We start from the raw sequence: 14,692 nt of genomic DNA, 5'->3' as shown, positions 1-14,692 counted from the left end.
ATTCATACATCTGGATTAATGGTGGATCTTCTCATAAAGGCCCTACTGGTGGACCTTCTGATGGCGCCTGAGTTTTGGCCACTTTGTGACATAGAACATTGGACTGGGTGGGACAATGGCCTGAACCAGCATGGCTTCTCATGTTCTTCAGGATGCCTAGGAAATGGCCAATGATTAAGTAGCCTTAACATCTGGATTATTAGCTGATTCTGGAACAATGTCTATGAGCATGGGCTTTCAGGTTTTCTTCTCACTTGTGCTTTCTGTAATGAGTCAAAGGAAGTCTAACTTGATTCCTTGAGAGGTCACAGTGGAAAAAAAGATGGACAGATGCTTCTTTTAAGATGTGTACAATATTTCCTTATATAACATTTGCTACAAAGGTCCTAGGCATGTAAGACAATGGTATCCCGAATGCCTGAAAACTAAGGTCCTTCTCTCCTGTATGTAAGTTGACTTTCCTGTAAAAATTTCTGCTTTTGATCCAATCAAGAGTCAAAGTTGTGAGTAAATAATAGGAAATATTCTACAGCAATACCATGGTGATCAAGCGGTGAATCAATCTGTGTCATTTGTTGGCTCGATACAGCTGAAACAAGTAAAACCACCTGGAAACTAGGGGTTGTTTTAAAGCAACATAGAGCTCAATATCAGGCTGGAAAAGGCTCCAGAGAAGCCTTTGTGTTCCTGTGGTGTAATACCGTGTGTTATGCTCCAACTTACGGTGATCCTATGAATTAATGACCTCCAAAATACCCTGTAATTAACAGACTTTCTCAGGTCTTGCAAACTGAAGGCCATGGTTTTACTGGCTTCCTTTACTGAGTCACTTCATCTCATGTTGGGTCTTCTTTTTCTACTGCCTTCAACTTTTCCTAGCGTTATTGTTTTTCTCATGTAATACTGAGACAAAAATATAACAGTTTCTTAAGAGAGCTACTAGATACAATGCTTCTTTCAACAGCTATAACTCCATGCAGTGTTGTCAGGTCCCCCTGGCCCCAACTGCAACGATGCTTAAAGATTCAGACACCCAAATCCAATGTATAAATGGGCCTGCTGAGCTTGTACATTCTCCATTGGGATCAGGATCTCCATTGGGAAACATGTAGAAGATATTGGATTTCTATACCGCCCTCCACTCTGAAGAGTCTCAGAGCGGCTCACAACCTCCTTTCCCTTCCTCCCCCACAACAGACACCCTGTGAGGTGGGTGGGGCTGAGAGGGCTCTCATAGCAGCTGCCCTTTCAAGGACAACCTCTGCCAGAGCTATGGCTGACCCAAGGCCATCTCAGCAGGTGCAAGTGGAGGAGTGGGGAATCAAACCCGGTTCTCCCAGATAAGAGTCCGCACACTTAACCACTACACCAAACTGGCTCTCCACATGTAGAGGCAGCAGAATACCTGTGCATACATTTGTTTAAAATATATATACCTAGATTTGAGTCATATAAACAGCCCTGTTCTTCAATAATCACTAAGGATATAGCATCGTTCCCCCCTCTCCAAACTGTCCTCCAAATGAACTTGTGGGATATAGCAGAACAAAAATATCCTAATTCTATAAACTTTATGGGGAGTGCTTGTTTTATACATATCTTAAATCTTCCAACTTGGGTGATAGAAAAATATTTTTGGGGGTTTTTTTTGTTCAGCAAAACAATACAATTATTATATACAACACAACTTCGTTCAATGAGATGGCTGGAGAGAGATACAATGTGTATAAGCCTGTTGAATTAATAAGTAAATTTACACAAAGTTACATGGACGATAGAGCTATAAAGAAAATACCACGGGGAATTCAGAAATCCAAGAGTGTCAAGTAAGTGAGAATCAGATAATAGGGGATTCTATGGTACATTTTAAAATAACAACATTTGTCTTTATTTAACTAAGCAATCAATTTAGCTGGTATATGTTTTGGCTCCAAATCTCCTGGTGCTTGATCTGTTGACACTGGTAGAACTTTGACAAGTGAAGAATACTGCAAGGTAAAGGTGTAACTAACTGAATGCTGGAGACACTGTAACATTGTTCACATGCTTTTCTCCAAGACAGGCCAATAGGCAACAAATCAGGAAAGCAGCTTTAAGCTGCTGAGGTTTCCAGGAGGGGAAGCTAAAATTGGTAACTAACCAGTGATGAGTCTTCTTCAGCAGGAGAAAGAGCGTCTCCTAAACTTAACCCTGCCTCCTTCTTGCCCTCTTCTTTAGGCCTACAACAAAGAATGGAATGGTTTAAAAGAAGAAAGTCATTTGGCAAAGTTCAGATTGAAGAGCAAAGGCATAACTTACATTTTCAATATATCCATAGCAGCCCCAAAGTACCACACAACCAGTCTTATTAAACAGCGATACGAAATGTCTCCAAACAATTAGGAGAACTTAATGTATTTAAATGCCTTCTGTGATACAATTTTCATGGTCACAAGAGTGCAGGATCTAAACCCTTCTTTTCTTTGCAGATCATACCTGAAGATCAAACCTGTATTCACAAGGTAACTTACTGGCTCTGCCAAAATACTACTTTAAAAATACTAATTGCTGACGCGCCCAGGATAGGAGCGGAATTCTAAAAGCGGCAGAGCAATGAAGAAGGGAGGTGCTAGAGCTGTCAAGGTATTAAAGGCAGTGTTACACAACCTAATCTAAACATGTTGCAGACAAGGCCAAAGATCTCAGCCATGAGTTTTTGCACCTGCACAGCATCTCAGGGCTGCCACTCATGCAAAGTAGCTGGGTGGCCCTTTTGCCTCACAAGTGTCACATCGAAACCTGGCTTCAGATAAGGAGGTGCAGGGCAATGAAGGTGGTCAGGAACATAATGCTAAGAGGTATCAATGGGTAAAGGACCAGAGCTTGATGCAGAGGGGAAAGGAGAGGCTGGATCTTCCAAGCTTTGAGCTCTGTCTTCTCAACTTTTTGCTGTAAGTCAACTAGCTCCAGCATGCAGCCCAGACCCTCATTTTCCTGTACAGATTTTATCAGCACGGAGCACACATATAAGGCATCTTCCTAATTTGCATGCTCAACAAAAGAAAATGAAGCACACCCATATCACACATCAAATTTTGCAAAATACACTTTTTCTCTTCTCCACAAATATTCATCTCTATGTAGGAAACTTAATCTGTAGCTGCTTCATTGAGTTTCACTCAACATTTCTCAATGGAAAAAATTAATCCCCCCATCTTCTAAACATTACATCTTCTGTGGCTCTCCCACCTTTAAATAGCACTGGGTATATTTGTATGCTCTTTGCTATAGCTTTACTTGCTATATCTCTTGCTATGTTCTATTCTTCTGCGCAAATTTTGTAACAATTCTTCCTTCTTAATACATACCACTACATATTCAGTCATAGGTAACAAAGCACATAGCTATTCCTAAAAGGAAAGTAAAAATATTCCCTCCAGGTGAGCTTAAGCTGTTCCCAAGTAGATATATCTCAAGTATGAGAAACACTAGCCTAAGAAGCATCAGAGTGCAGAATTCCACAGATTTCTAAGCCTTTTATATAAAAGTCAGACACTAGATCCAAATTCCATGGAAACTAAGATCTAGAGGTAAGTATCCTACCACACGTTCTTGCTTTATTTCACTTACTTTGCTTTTAACCCATTTGTGCTGAAAAAAGGACTTTACTAATAAAGTATCAGGATCAAGTAGACTACAGGTTTTTTTTTTTAAATGTATGTATTTGAGGGCTAATTTCCCTGAGACAGAATTTACAGGATACAAGAGGGTGAGGTACTGCAGTCCGATCTGGAGTGGGAACAACATGTGTGAGAAGACAAGAGAGCATATAAATCATGTATGGCTGTCAGGTTGCATCCAGAGTAAACTCTGTCTTGTGGAAACTGACCCTCTGATAATGACTACTGTGTGTATTTTTGCTCTATGTAAAAGCAGCATTCTTATGAAGGATAGCTGTTTGTAGGGTCTGAACACAATTATGAAGGGAATATCTTGGGTCAGAAATCACTACACTGTTTATAAACACAGACTATGCTAAATGCATTCTGAGGCAAAGTGACCCCATATTACAGAGATCTGGTGCCAAACTACCTGCCATATATTTTTTTCTCTCAACAGTTGATTTTCATGCACAGTAGCTGCAGGTAAGGCCCAGGGGACAGGAGCTGTTAAATTCTTTCTTTAATTCTAAATTCTTTAATTTCTAATTTAATTTCTAAATTCTTTCAATTGTTTTCTTGTCTTCTCAAAACTGTCTTCATTCAGCTGCTTTTCTGTCGGATGGGGACATATAGAGACCCAGTTTGGTGTAGTGGTTAAGTGTGACTCTTAACTGGGAGAACCAGGTTTGATTCTCCACTCCTCCACTTGCACCTGCTGGAATGGCCTTGGGTTAGCCATAGTTATTGCAGGAGTTATCCTTGAAAGGGCAGCTGCTGTGAGAGCCCTCTCAGCCCCACCCACCTCACAGGGTGTCTGTTGTGGGGGGAGAAGATCTAGGAGATTGTAAGCCGCTCTGAGTCTCTGATTCAGAGAGAAGGGCGGGGTATAAATCTGCAATCATCTTCTTCTTTTCCTCAATTGTGATAACCCAGAAAAACATGGAGGAAGGTCTGGTTTGTTTTCCTTATTATGTTTCATTACTGATTTGTAAGAAAGCTTGTGTGTGTGTGTATGTATAATTCAAAAGATTCAGCAACAGAAGCACTGCACCTAATCCTACCAACAGCCACAGAGCAATCCGATCAGAATGTAGTTTATATACATGTAACTTACTCTGTCTTATGTTCTGTCTCTGGTTCAAAGTCATATTCCAAGTCTGCGGTTCTAGCTACTTTGTGCTGTGAAGGCTCCTCAGGGATTTTTCTCTTTCCTAGTAATTCAAGCTGTAAAACAATCATTGTGTTTTGTAGGAGATGTTTAAAAGGCACATTTTCATATGTCATATAGTAAAACACAGAGCTGTACCCCCACTCTTGCTCCCCCCCCACACTTTTCATGAGCCTTTCTACTTTTGCTGCAGAACTCCATCCTGCACAACTGCACAACTGTAAGTACAGCAATGAATTCACCAATGGAAGCACTTGCAAGCTCACGCTTCTACAACAGTACTAAAAACAAAATTTCTGCTAACAATCTTTCCTGACAAGAAGAAAGGATCTTAAAATGAAAATTGTTGGCCCAACATTTTTTTCAGAAGCATAAGTGTAATTAAAAACTTCAAAAGAAAATAAAATTGACAATCCGTGTCTTTCTAAAAATAATTTTTGGGCTACTTTCCCCAACTAGTCCTATAGGTACTTTCCATGGGTATCGGAATAATAATTCCTACAAATCACTGATAAGTTTTCATGGACCACTTACTGTGGTTAGCCGCTGCAGTGCTGCAAAACGTTCCTCCCACGTGGCAGTGGATTTCTCAAAGGCTTCATGTCTTTTTAGTAATTTCTCCACACCATCCACTGTGTGTCCATAATCACCACTGGACAGGTAGGGTTCCTGGGCAATGAGCCACGCCTCAGCTACTGAGGCATCTCTGGAAAACTGACACACCTCTAGCACTGTTGTGAACATAAAAAAAAACCAGGAAGGCGTGTTACAACTCCACATCAGTAGCAGAAAATGAAGAATCATCAAATTCTGATGTATATTTTAAATACTCAGGTCCAAAAATGAAAATGGGCAACATCTTAACTATAAAAATGCCCAAATTTAAATATACAACGGGCCTTCACAAACTCTCTCAGCACCCAACCCAAGTACGTTTTACTCTGCTTTCTTATTCTGACGTTAAAAGACAAAAGTTTTCAACTAGACCAAGAAAAATTCTGTTACCAAAACACGCTGGATTATTCCTATTTCAGCTGGCTTTTAACTGAGTGGTTTTCTTTTTCTTCCTTTTGTTGGTTTATTGGTTGTATGTTTTTTAGCCATTTGATTTGGATCTTATTAATGATTAATAAATTGTTCCTTTAAGGATGTTAACTGCCTCAAACACTTACCACAAGTGTTTCACAATAAAATGTTTAGAATTTGAATTTCAAAACAGCCTAATAAATACATGCAGGATAGATGTTTCAGTAGCTACTAACTACGGTGATGAGAGGGAACCTCCACATTCGAAGGCAGTAAACCTCTGAGGGATTAGGGGAAGCAGGAACTCAGCATTTATGTAAGAGCCTGTGTGTGTTCTATCCAGCGACATAACATTGGATCTAATGCTAGACATTGATGAATCCCCATGATTCATAGGAAATTCATAGGAATCCTCGGGAGAAAGAGCTGGGTCGGTTTCTCCTTTCATTATTCCACTTTGCTTTACTAAATGTTCCGGTAAGGACTATAAGGGTGATTGCAGACAGCTGGCTCAGGGTGGCATCAAGCTGCCCCAAAGACAGCCGGCCGGAAAAGGAGTGGACCGGAAGCCTCCAGACAGCACATGGTCCACCCCCGAAACAGGGACAGGCTGCATGCACCCCAGAGGAGCTTCTGGAGTGCTCATGCGCCTCCCAGCTGCTCCCCGGGCGCTTCTTGGCCATCCAGATGCCCAGGAAGTGCCTCACAGCTGCCTCAGATTTGTAAGTGGTGCCTTTCCAGGGCGACTTTGATCCGGCCACAGGTGGGCTGCAGTTGGGAGGGGGACAAGAGGCAGATGTGCACGTATGGATGTGCTTTTTGGTCTGCCTGCCTCCCGTCCCCGGAGCGGCTTAAACTGTCCATCTGTTATCACCCAATTGTTTCCACTATTGTTCTTTTCCATTTGGGGACAAAGACATCCTCTTTTTAGAGGACCTGTTCTCTTTTTAATTTAATTTTTAGATTTATATCCTGCCCTATCCCGCAAGCGGGCTCAGGGTGGCTCACAACGATAAAACAATAATGTTAAAACAATACCATAAAAACAGACATTACAAGCAGGACCAGCACAGTAAACAGTTACCATTTTCGCACACAGCTTACCTCGCAGTCACAATCCTGTTCCCTCCGCAGCGTCCAGTCGGATTTCCCACCATCTGTGCTGGAGTTACAGGAAGTGCCGCGGCTTTTGCGTAGCAAACGAAAACTGGGTTTTAGCGGTTTACATTTGCTACGCAAAAGCTGCGGCACTTCCTGTAACTTCGGCACAGATGGTGGGAAATCCGACCGGATGCTGCGGAGAGAACAGGATTGTGACTGCAAGGTCAGCTGTGTGCAGAAACAGTAAGTCTTACAGACATAGGCAGTAAATAGCATGTGGCTGAGGGCTAGCAGCGTAACATAACACCATAACGGTGAAATGCTGGGGGAAATGATGACTTTTCAAAGGACGCCCACTGGATTAATTAAAAGCCTGGCAGAAGAGCCCCATCTTACAGGCCCTGCGAAACCTTGCTAAATCCCGCAGGGCCCGGATCTTCAGCAGGAGCTCATTCCACCGGACCGAAAAGGCCCTGGCCCTAGTTGAAGCAGGTGGGCATCCTTAGGAACAGGGACTATGAGAAGATGTTGAGCAACTAGCCTCAGAGTCTGGGGGGGAGGGTTCAAATGGGGAGAGGCGGTCCCGAAGATATGCAGGCTCCTGACCATAAAAGGCCTTAAAGGTAAGGACCAACATCTTGAACAGGATCCGGTACTTAAGAGGCAGCCAGTGCAGTTTACGCAGCACCAGATGCATCTGCGCCTGCGCAGGCCTCGATGCCAACAACTGGGCTGCTGCGCTCTGCACCCGCTTGGAGTTTCCAGAGCAGGGTCAAGGGGAGCCCCACATAGAGTTGCAATAGTCTAATCTGGAGGTGACGGTTGCATGAATCACTGTGGCTAGTTCATGGGAGGTAACGTGGGGGACCAACTGCCAGGCCTGCCTCAGATGGAAAAATGCGGCCCTTGCAGTGGCGGTGACCTGTGCCTCCACAGATACAGAGGCATCTAGGAACACCCCCAGGCTCTTCACCTCTGTCGATGGTGTCAATTGGGTGCCATCAAAGAGTGGGAGCCTGATCCCACTCCCCACCGCCTTCTGACCCAGACACAGGACTTCTGTCTTTGATGGATTCAGTTTCAGCTGGCTCTAACGCAACCAACCAGCCATTGTCTGTAATACCTCACCTGGTTCTCCAGGGGCAGAGTCCAGGCGGCCGTCCATAAGCAGATAGAGCTGGGTGTCATCAGCATATTGGTGACAACCCAGCCCATATCTTCGGACCATCTGGGCGAGGGGGGCACATATAGATATTAAATAGCATTGGGAAAACGATTGACCCCTGCGGCACTCCACATTCTAGTGGGTGCCGCTGGGACAATTCCCGAGAGCCACCCTTTGTCCCCAACCATGGAGAAAGGAAGTCAGCCACTTTAAGGCTAATCCCCGAATCCCTGTGTTGGCGAGGCGGTGGGCCAACACCTCATGGTCGACCATATCAAATGCTGCTGACGGATCTAACAATATCAGCAGTGTCGAACTGCCATGATCCAGACGCCTCCGGAGGTCATCTACTAAGGTGACCAGCACCATCTCTCTGTCCCATGGGCGGGGCGAAAGCTAGACTGGGAGGGGTCGAGGACATCAATTTCTTCTGGAGCTGCGTTGCCACCACCTTCTCCACTACCTTGACCAGGAACGGTAAATTCGATACTGGGTGGTAGTTAGTAAGAACCGTAGGGTCCAAATATGGTTTCTTCAGGAGAGGGCGAACCACTGCTTCCTTAAAAGCCCCTGGGAATATCCCTGATAACAGGGAAGCATTGATAATCTCCCGCAGGGAAATCCTTACTTCATCGCCACTGGCTTTTACCAGCCACGATGGGCAGGGATCAAGGGGGCAGGTGGTTGGTTTCACAGCCACCAGGGTCTTGTCAACCTCCTCCTCAGGTCCAAGTTCCGAGTTGAACTGGTCCAAGTCTGCCCTCTTTTGGGCTCTTAAAAAAAAAAGTTGATGAAAATATCCTCTTTTGGAGTTGGAAGGAAGGAATATTCCTAGTTAGTAGCAATTATCACAACTTAAATGGAGTATTTAAAATGAAATTTTTCATAATTACTGTTTTCGCACACAGTTTACCTCGCAGTCACAATCCTGTTCCCTCCGCAGCGTCCGGTCGGATTTCCCACCATCTGCGCCGGAGTTACAGGAAGTGCCGCAGCTTCTGCGTAGCAAACATAAACTGGGTTTTAGCGGTTTACGTTTGCTACGCAAAAGCCGCAGCACTTCCTGTAACTCCGGCGCAGATGGTGGGAAATCCAACTGGACGCTGCGGAGGGAACAGGATTGTGACTGCGAGGTCAGCTGTGTGCGAAAACGGTAAATGATTACTTGCTTGAAGAAGTCAGTCAAAAAATATGCCCTCTTTTTTGCTTTTCAAAATATAGTAACCCTAAAACAATCAGAAATTGCCATAATTTAACCCCAGCATTAAAATGTCTGTGCAGAAAATATAGAAGAGGAAAATTTCCCCTTCTGAATTTAATTGAGAAGGACATTGCTGCTGTTTGAAAACATAGGTGCAGACACAGCATAAATAAGTGCTTAGAGACTATGAAGGAGGGCTCAGCTTGCAGAGTACACAAGTCAAGTACAGAAATTCTATTTTGGGCTGGCACTATTAATGGATCTCCAAAGCCCACTCAGAAAAACATTGCTGTCATCTTTTCAGGCCAGCCTAGCTAGTAAATAGCGTGTGCAGCACTCACACAAGCGAAGCCAGTCCCAGCGTCTGTCCCACTTCTCCACCATTTCTCTCCTTTTTTCTGTCACTTGCACCAGCTTTTCTTTAATCTGAAAAGAAAAAGATAATTAAGAACATAAGAACATAAGAGAAGCCATGTTGGATCAGGCCAATGGCCCATCCAGTCCAACACTCTGTGTCACACAGTGGCCAAAAATTTTTATATATATACACACACACACACACACACTGTGGCTAATAGCCACTGATGGACCTCTGCTCCATATTTTTATCTAAACCCCTCTTGAAGGTGGCTATGCTTGTGGCCACCACCACCTCCTGTGGCAGTGAATTCCACATGTTAATCACCCTTTGGGTGAAGAAGTACTTCCTTTTATCCGTTTTAACCTGTCTGCTCAGCAATTTCATCGAATGCCCACGAGTTCTTGTATTGTGAGAAAGGGAGAAAAGTACCTCTTTCTCTACTTTCTCCATCCCATGCATTATCTTGTAAACCTCTGCCACAAGCTTTATCTGCCGCAAGCTTCATGTCAGTTTGGATAAAACATAGAGGACTTTTTTGGGGCCTTTTTTTTTTTGCAGTTTGCTTTATTTACTCATAATACATTAATCCTGATTTTTGTTTGACAAAAGCAAAAGGAAAACCCACAAACAAGACAGGTAATCTTGCACGACCACAAGCCTACAGAGTTAAGTGAATCTGAGCTCACTGATTTTATTCTGTGATGGACTTTGGCCATTGAGAACGCAATGCAACACTTAAAATGCATATTAAAACCCATACACTTTACAGATGAAGGGCATTATTTCCCCCATATTTTGCCCAATTAGAAAAGCTGTGCTTTTGAACCAAAGTACAACCATGAAGCCCTATATAAACAAGACAGAAGCAGAATTTCTACATACAGATCTGTTCCATCCCTATATAAAACGGGACTGGCAATTTCAGAGAGCAGTGGGGATGCAATTAGCATCGCCAGCAGGCCTGGAGAAATGTCCTGTCCCTTTAACAGACGATTAATCTGAAATGGACAGTTGAAGCTTTTCATAGCATGGCATTTGCTGTAGATCATCAAACTGACAGAAAAACAGCTCAAAAAGTTTAAAAGTTGGCAACCCTGTCCTCCTGTACATGCTTCCCTCCACCCCTTCCCTTAGATGCTTTTTCCTTCCAGTTCAACTCACTTTTGGTATTAAAACCCAGCACGGAGAAAAATAAAACTGAAGTCCAGTGGCACCTTAAAGACCAGCATGAGCTTTTTGAGACAGGACTCATTTCTTCAGATGCAAGTTAGAGGGAAAACTTCTGACTTTGCTCCTAGGGTTGCCAACTTCTATGGGGCCTGGAGATCTCCCCAAAAGTACAACCCATCTATCCCCCCAGGCATTTTCTGATTTTCTGTGTGCAAATTATTTCCCTATAATTTGCATCTGGAAAAGTCAGCTCTGACTCACAAAAGTTCATGCTAGAATAAATGTTACTCTCTAAGGTGCTATTGGACCACTGCTTTCTTTTGCTACAACAGACTTACAAAGCTGTCCCTCTGGAATTATCCAGGAGAAAAATGCATCCCTTTGGTCCTTTGAATTGCATCCTACCCTCATATACTTTAAATGTTAACGGGGAAGACCTGCACTTAAAATCTCAGGTCTGCTGCCACCACATGTTGTCTGGGCAGCTTCTTCCCAAATCCAAGGGGAGGGGGAGCTGGCAGAGTCACAAAGAGGATGTTGCTTTTTAGTGTTGTGAGTACAGTCAACCTTTCTGGACCTTCATCCCTTGGCCGAGCCAAAATTAGGCCCCTATAAATATTATCTGCCAAGGCTGTGAAATAATATTTCTTCTGACAGTTCTTCTCAACCATTACTTTAAGATTTGATCCTCTACAATACAAAAAACAAGCCTACTGGGAAAACTGGCAAAAAGATTACTTCTAGCAATGCACAAAGCCATGCACAGAGGATTTAAAAAAGAAACTTTATAAATTTTCCTGTTTCTTTGGTGCTTAATACAGATATATTAATGAGATGTTCTGATTTGAACCAAGCTGTTTTTTCTCCTAAATTAAACAATGTAGACATTGCAACCAGTTGTGGAGTTAAAGAGTAAAGAATACTGAGACTCACATGCCTCTTCTTACAAAGCAGAGGAATAACAAGCTTAGTTTATATGTTGTATGCGGATTTGCTGTTCACTCTGTATGGACTGGTAGCTTCCTTTTCAATGTATCTGAAGAAGTGTGTGTGCACACGAAAGCTTATACACTGAATTAAACTTCATTGGTCTTAAAGGTGCCACTGGGCTCGAACTTTGTTCAGACCAACACAGATACCCACTTGAATCTATTAGCATCACTATCAATATTCATGAGAGTATCTGCTTTGTGAATGTCAATGATTCACAAACTTGCTGTAACGTACAGCCATAACACTTACTTATTTTTACTCTATTTAATCTGTCACCAGAAGTCCAGATATTCATTTTGCTCCATTTAATCTGTCACCAGAAGTCTGGATATAGTGTGAGAATCTCCTTAATGATAGAGGCCAGAAATGAAATAAGCATGCAGCAAGTTGTGCGTGGAAAAGGGGCTTGGGGATGTCTTTCTCACAAAGTACATCTGGCCATACGGTGAGGAAGTTTCAAAAGCATCAATGGTAAGGTGGGGATGGTGAAATAATAGTTATTTTAAGAGGTATGCACAAGTCATTGGAACACATTAAGTAGCTGTTTCCTCTCCTGAGATACCCCAAGAAGAGCATTGTGCTCAGTAGATCAGAATTTACTGGTGGTCCCCGGCCTGAGGGATGTCCGGTTGTCTTTGAGGGATGTCCTCCAGTTGTCTTCAAGGGATGTTGTTGTCCTCAACCAGAGTCAGGGTATTTTTTGCCCTGGCTCCAACCTGGTGGAACACTCTGCCAAATAACATCTATGCCGTGCAGAATTTGACACAGTTCCACAGACCCCGTAAAGCAGAGATGTTCTACCAGGCATGTGGTCAAAGACAATGATGGTCACACCCTTCCCACTCCACTCCTCCCATGAGGCAATGACATTACTGAAATTCTTAGTATCATCTTTGTAGGTAACTACTGTGTTTTATTGTTTTAAAATTTTACTATGGATTGTAATGTTGCACACTGCTCTGAGTCTTGCCTTGATAGGAGAGGGCAGTTTAACATCTAACCTAACCAATCAATAACTAAATTTATACATCCCTGAACATATTCCAATAGAAAAGGGAATACTGAAATTCATCCACTTGCCTTCCAGTTTCTTTAATCCCAAATGTTAGAGTTAGCATCTCAATGTATAATAAGAAAGACTGAGAGACTGCTTAAACGATTCTTACCATCTGCTGGAATAGCACCAAGATGTTAATTTTTATTGTTTTTAGAATTTTAATTAATTGTTAGCTATTATTATTATTTATTGTATAACTCATTGTATAACCCACTGTATTGACTGATGTTGTTAGCCACCCTGAGCCTGCCTCGGTGGGGAGGGTGGGATATAAATAAAATGATTGATTGGAATTGATTGGGAGGGACGGTGGCTCAGTGGTAGAGCATCTGCTTGGGAAGCAGAAGGTCCCAGGTTCAATCCCTGGCATCTCCAAAAAAGGGTCCAGGCAAATAGGTGTGAAAACCTCCGCTTGAGACCCTGGAGAGCCGCTGCCAGTCTGAGAAGACAATACTGACTTTGATGGACCAAGGGTCTGATTCAGTATAAGGCAGCTTCATATGTTCATATGATTGATTAGAATAATTGGGTGCATTTATTTATCCATGAGATTTTATCCTGCTCTGTCTCCAAGGAGATCAGCATGATGTTCACACTCTCCCTGACTGTCCTTACCGCATCCATTTGAGATAGATTAGTTTTAGAGAAAATGACAGGCCCAAGGTCACCCAGTGAACCTCAAGGCAGAGTAGGGATCTGAAACCACTTCCACTTGGTCATAAGCCCATCATTCTCACCTCTACGCAATACCACACCGGGTGACCTTATGAGGATGATTCCCCACCCTTCCCGTAACGTTTGCTCCTGCTCTCACACTCCAATTAAATTCCTGCCCAATCTGGCTTGTCTCCTCTGTCCACAATTCTTGCCACCTATAGCATTTTTACACTCCATACTACCCTGCAACAAATGGCAAACACTGTCCCCCACTTCCTTTTCTGATGAAATAATGGAAAATTCATCACAGATAGGTGCGATCCCACCTTTGCATGACCACAAATGCCATCTTCTGAACTGAACTTTTAAAGGCTACCATAAGTGTCATCGTGAGAGTGTCATACTTTAAGGCTACTTAAAGAGGCTACTATAAATGTCGTAGTGGGAGAAAGGACTGCACTGTCACAAAATTCAAACCAGACTAAGGGTTGGAAGCTCTTCAGTTTCTGCAAGCCATTCCCATTGTTTACATCTCTGTGAATTACAAAGGAGGCAGCGTATGTGCATGCTTAGTGCAGTCTTTCTTACTCCTTACCTTGCAGCAAGGCTCACACACAAAAACCCTCACCTCAGCCATAGCATGGTGTTTGCGCTGTAGCAATGTTTTGCCAAGATCGATGCAGGTGGTGAAGCTTTTGTCTCTGGTGTCTATCTCAGATTTAATGCCCTGGTGGTATTTCATCAGAAGTTCCACAGATGAAACATCCCTTCAGTGTGGAAGATATTTGAGAAATAAGCAGGACATTTTTAGCAACCAGCAATTCTTAAAAAAGACAGCATGCAGCACTGAAAAGTTCAGCACTCCTTAGATGTTATGATACAAAATAACTCCAGACGACTGTGTCCAAAGACACACAAACCCCATGGTTGACCTACACGGCCTAACTACACGTTATGTTTTTGTGGGTTGCATCTGGATGCCCCATGCTGGCTTTCAGTTAGACACTGACTGCAAGTTCTCCATCACATACTTGGGAACTGAATTCCCACTAGGGAATTCACAGCTCACATCTTACTGAAAGTCCTCAAGGTGAACAAAGAAAGGACATGTTAGGTCTTGAAAAGCTACATATTATGATGACTGCACCTTTA

General features: G+C 43.0%; 1 protein-coding gene across 1 annotated transcript in view; it reads right to left on the bottom strand.

Annotated features, from left to right (window-relative positions):
- Window positions 1–14,692, bottom strand: part of SPTB (spectrin beta, erythrocytic) — a 206,409-nt gene that overhangs the window by 22,945 nt on the left and 168,772 nt on the right. The window contains exons 28-32 of the mRNA XM_060262547.1: window positions 14,169–14,307; window positions 9,644–9,728; window positions 5,344–5,540; window positions 4,756–4,865; window positions 2,141–2,219 (exon numbers count right to left, since the gene is read on the bottom strand). Of these exons, the coding sequence (XP_060118530.1) occupies window positions 2,141–2,219; window positions 4,756–4,865; window positions 5,344–5,540; window positions 9,644–9,728; window positions 14,169–14,307 (610 nt within the window). The remainder of the gene's footprint in view (window positions 1–2,140; window positions 2,220–4,755; window positions 4,866–5,343; window positions 5,541–9,643; window positions 9,729–14,168; window positions 14,308–14,692) is intronic.

Source organism: Heteronotia binoei, chromosome 21, assembly GCF_032191835.1.
Source record: "Heteronotia binoei isolate CCM8104 ecotype False Entrance Well chromosome 21, APGP_CSIRO_Hbin_v1, whole genome shotgun sequence".
Taxonomy (NCBI): domain Eukaryota; kingdom Metazoa; phylum Chordata; class Lepidosauria; order Squamata; family Gekkonidae; genus Heteronotia; species Heteronotia binoei.
This window is presented reverse-complemented; position numbering and strand designations above follow the sequence as displayed.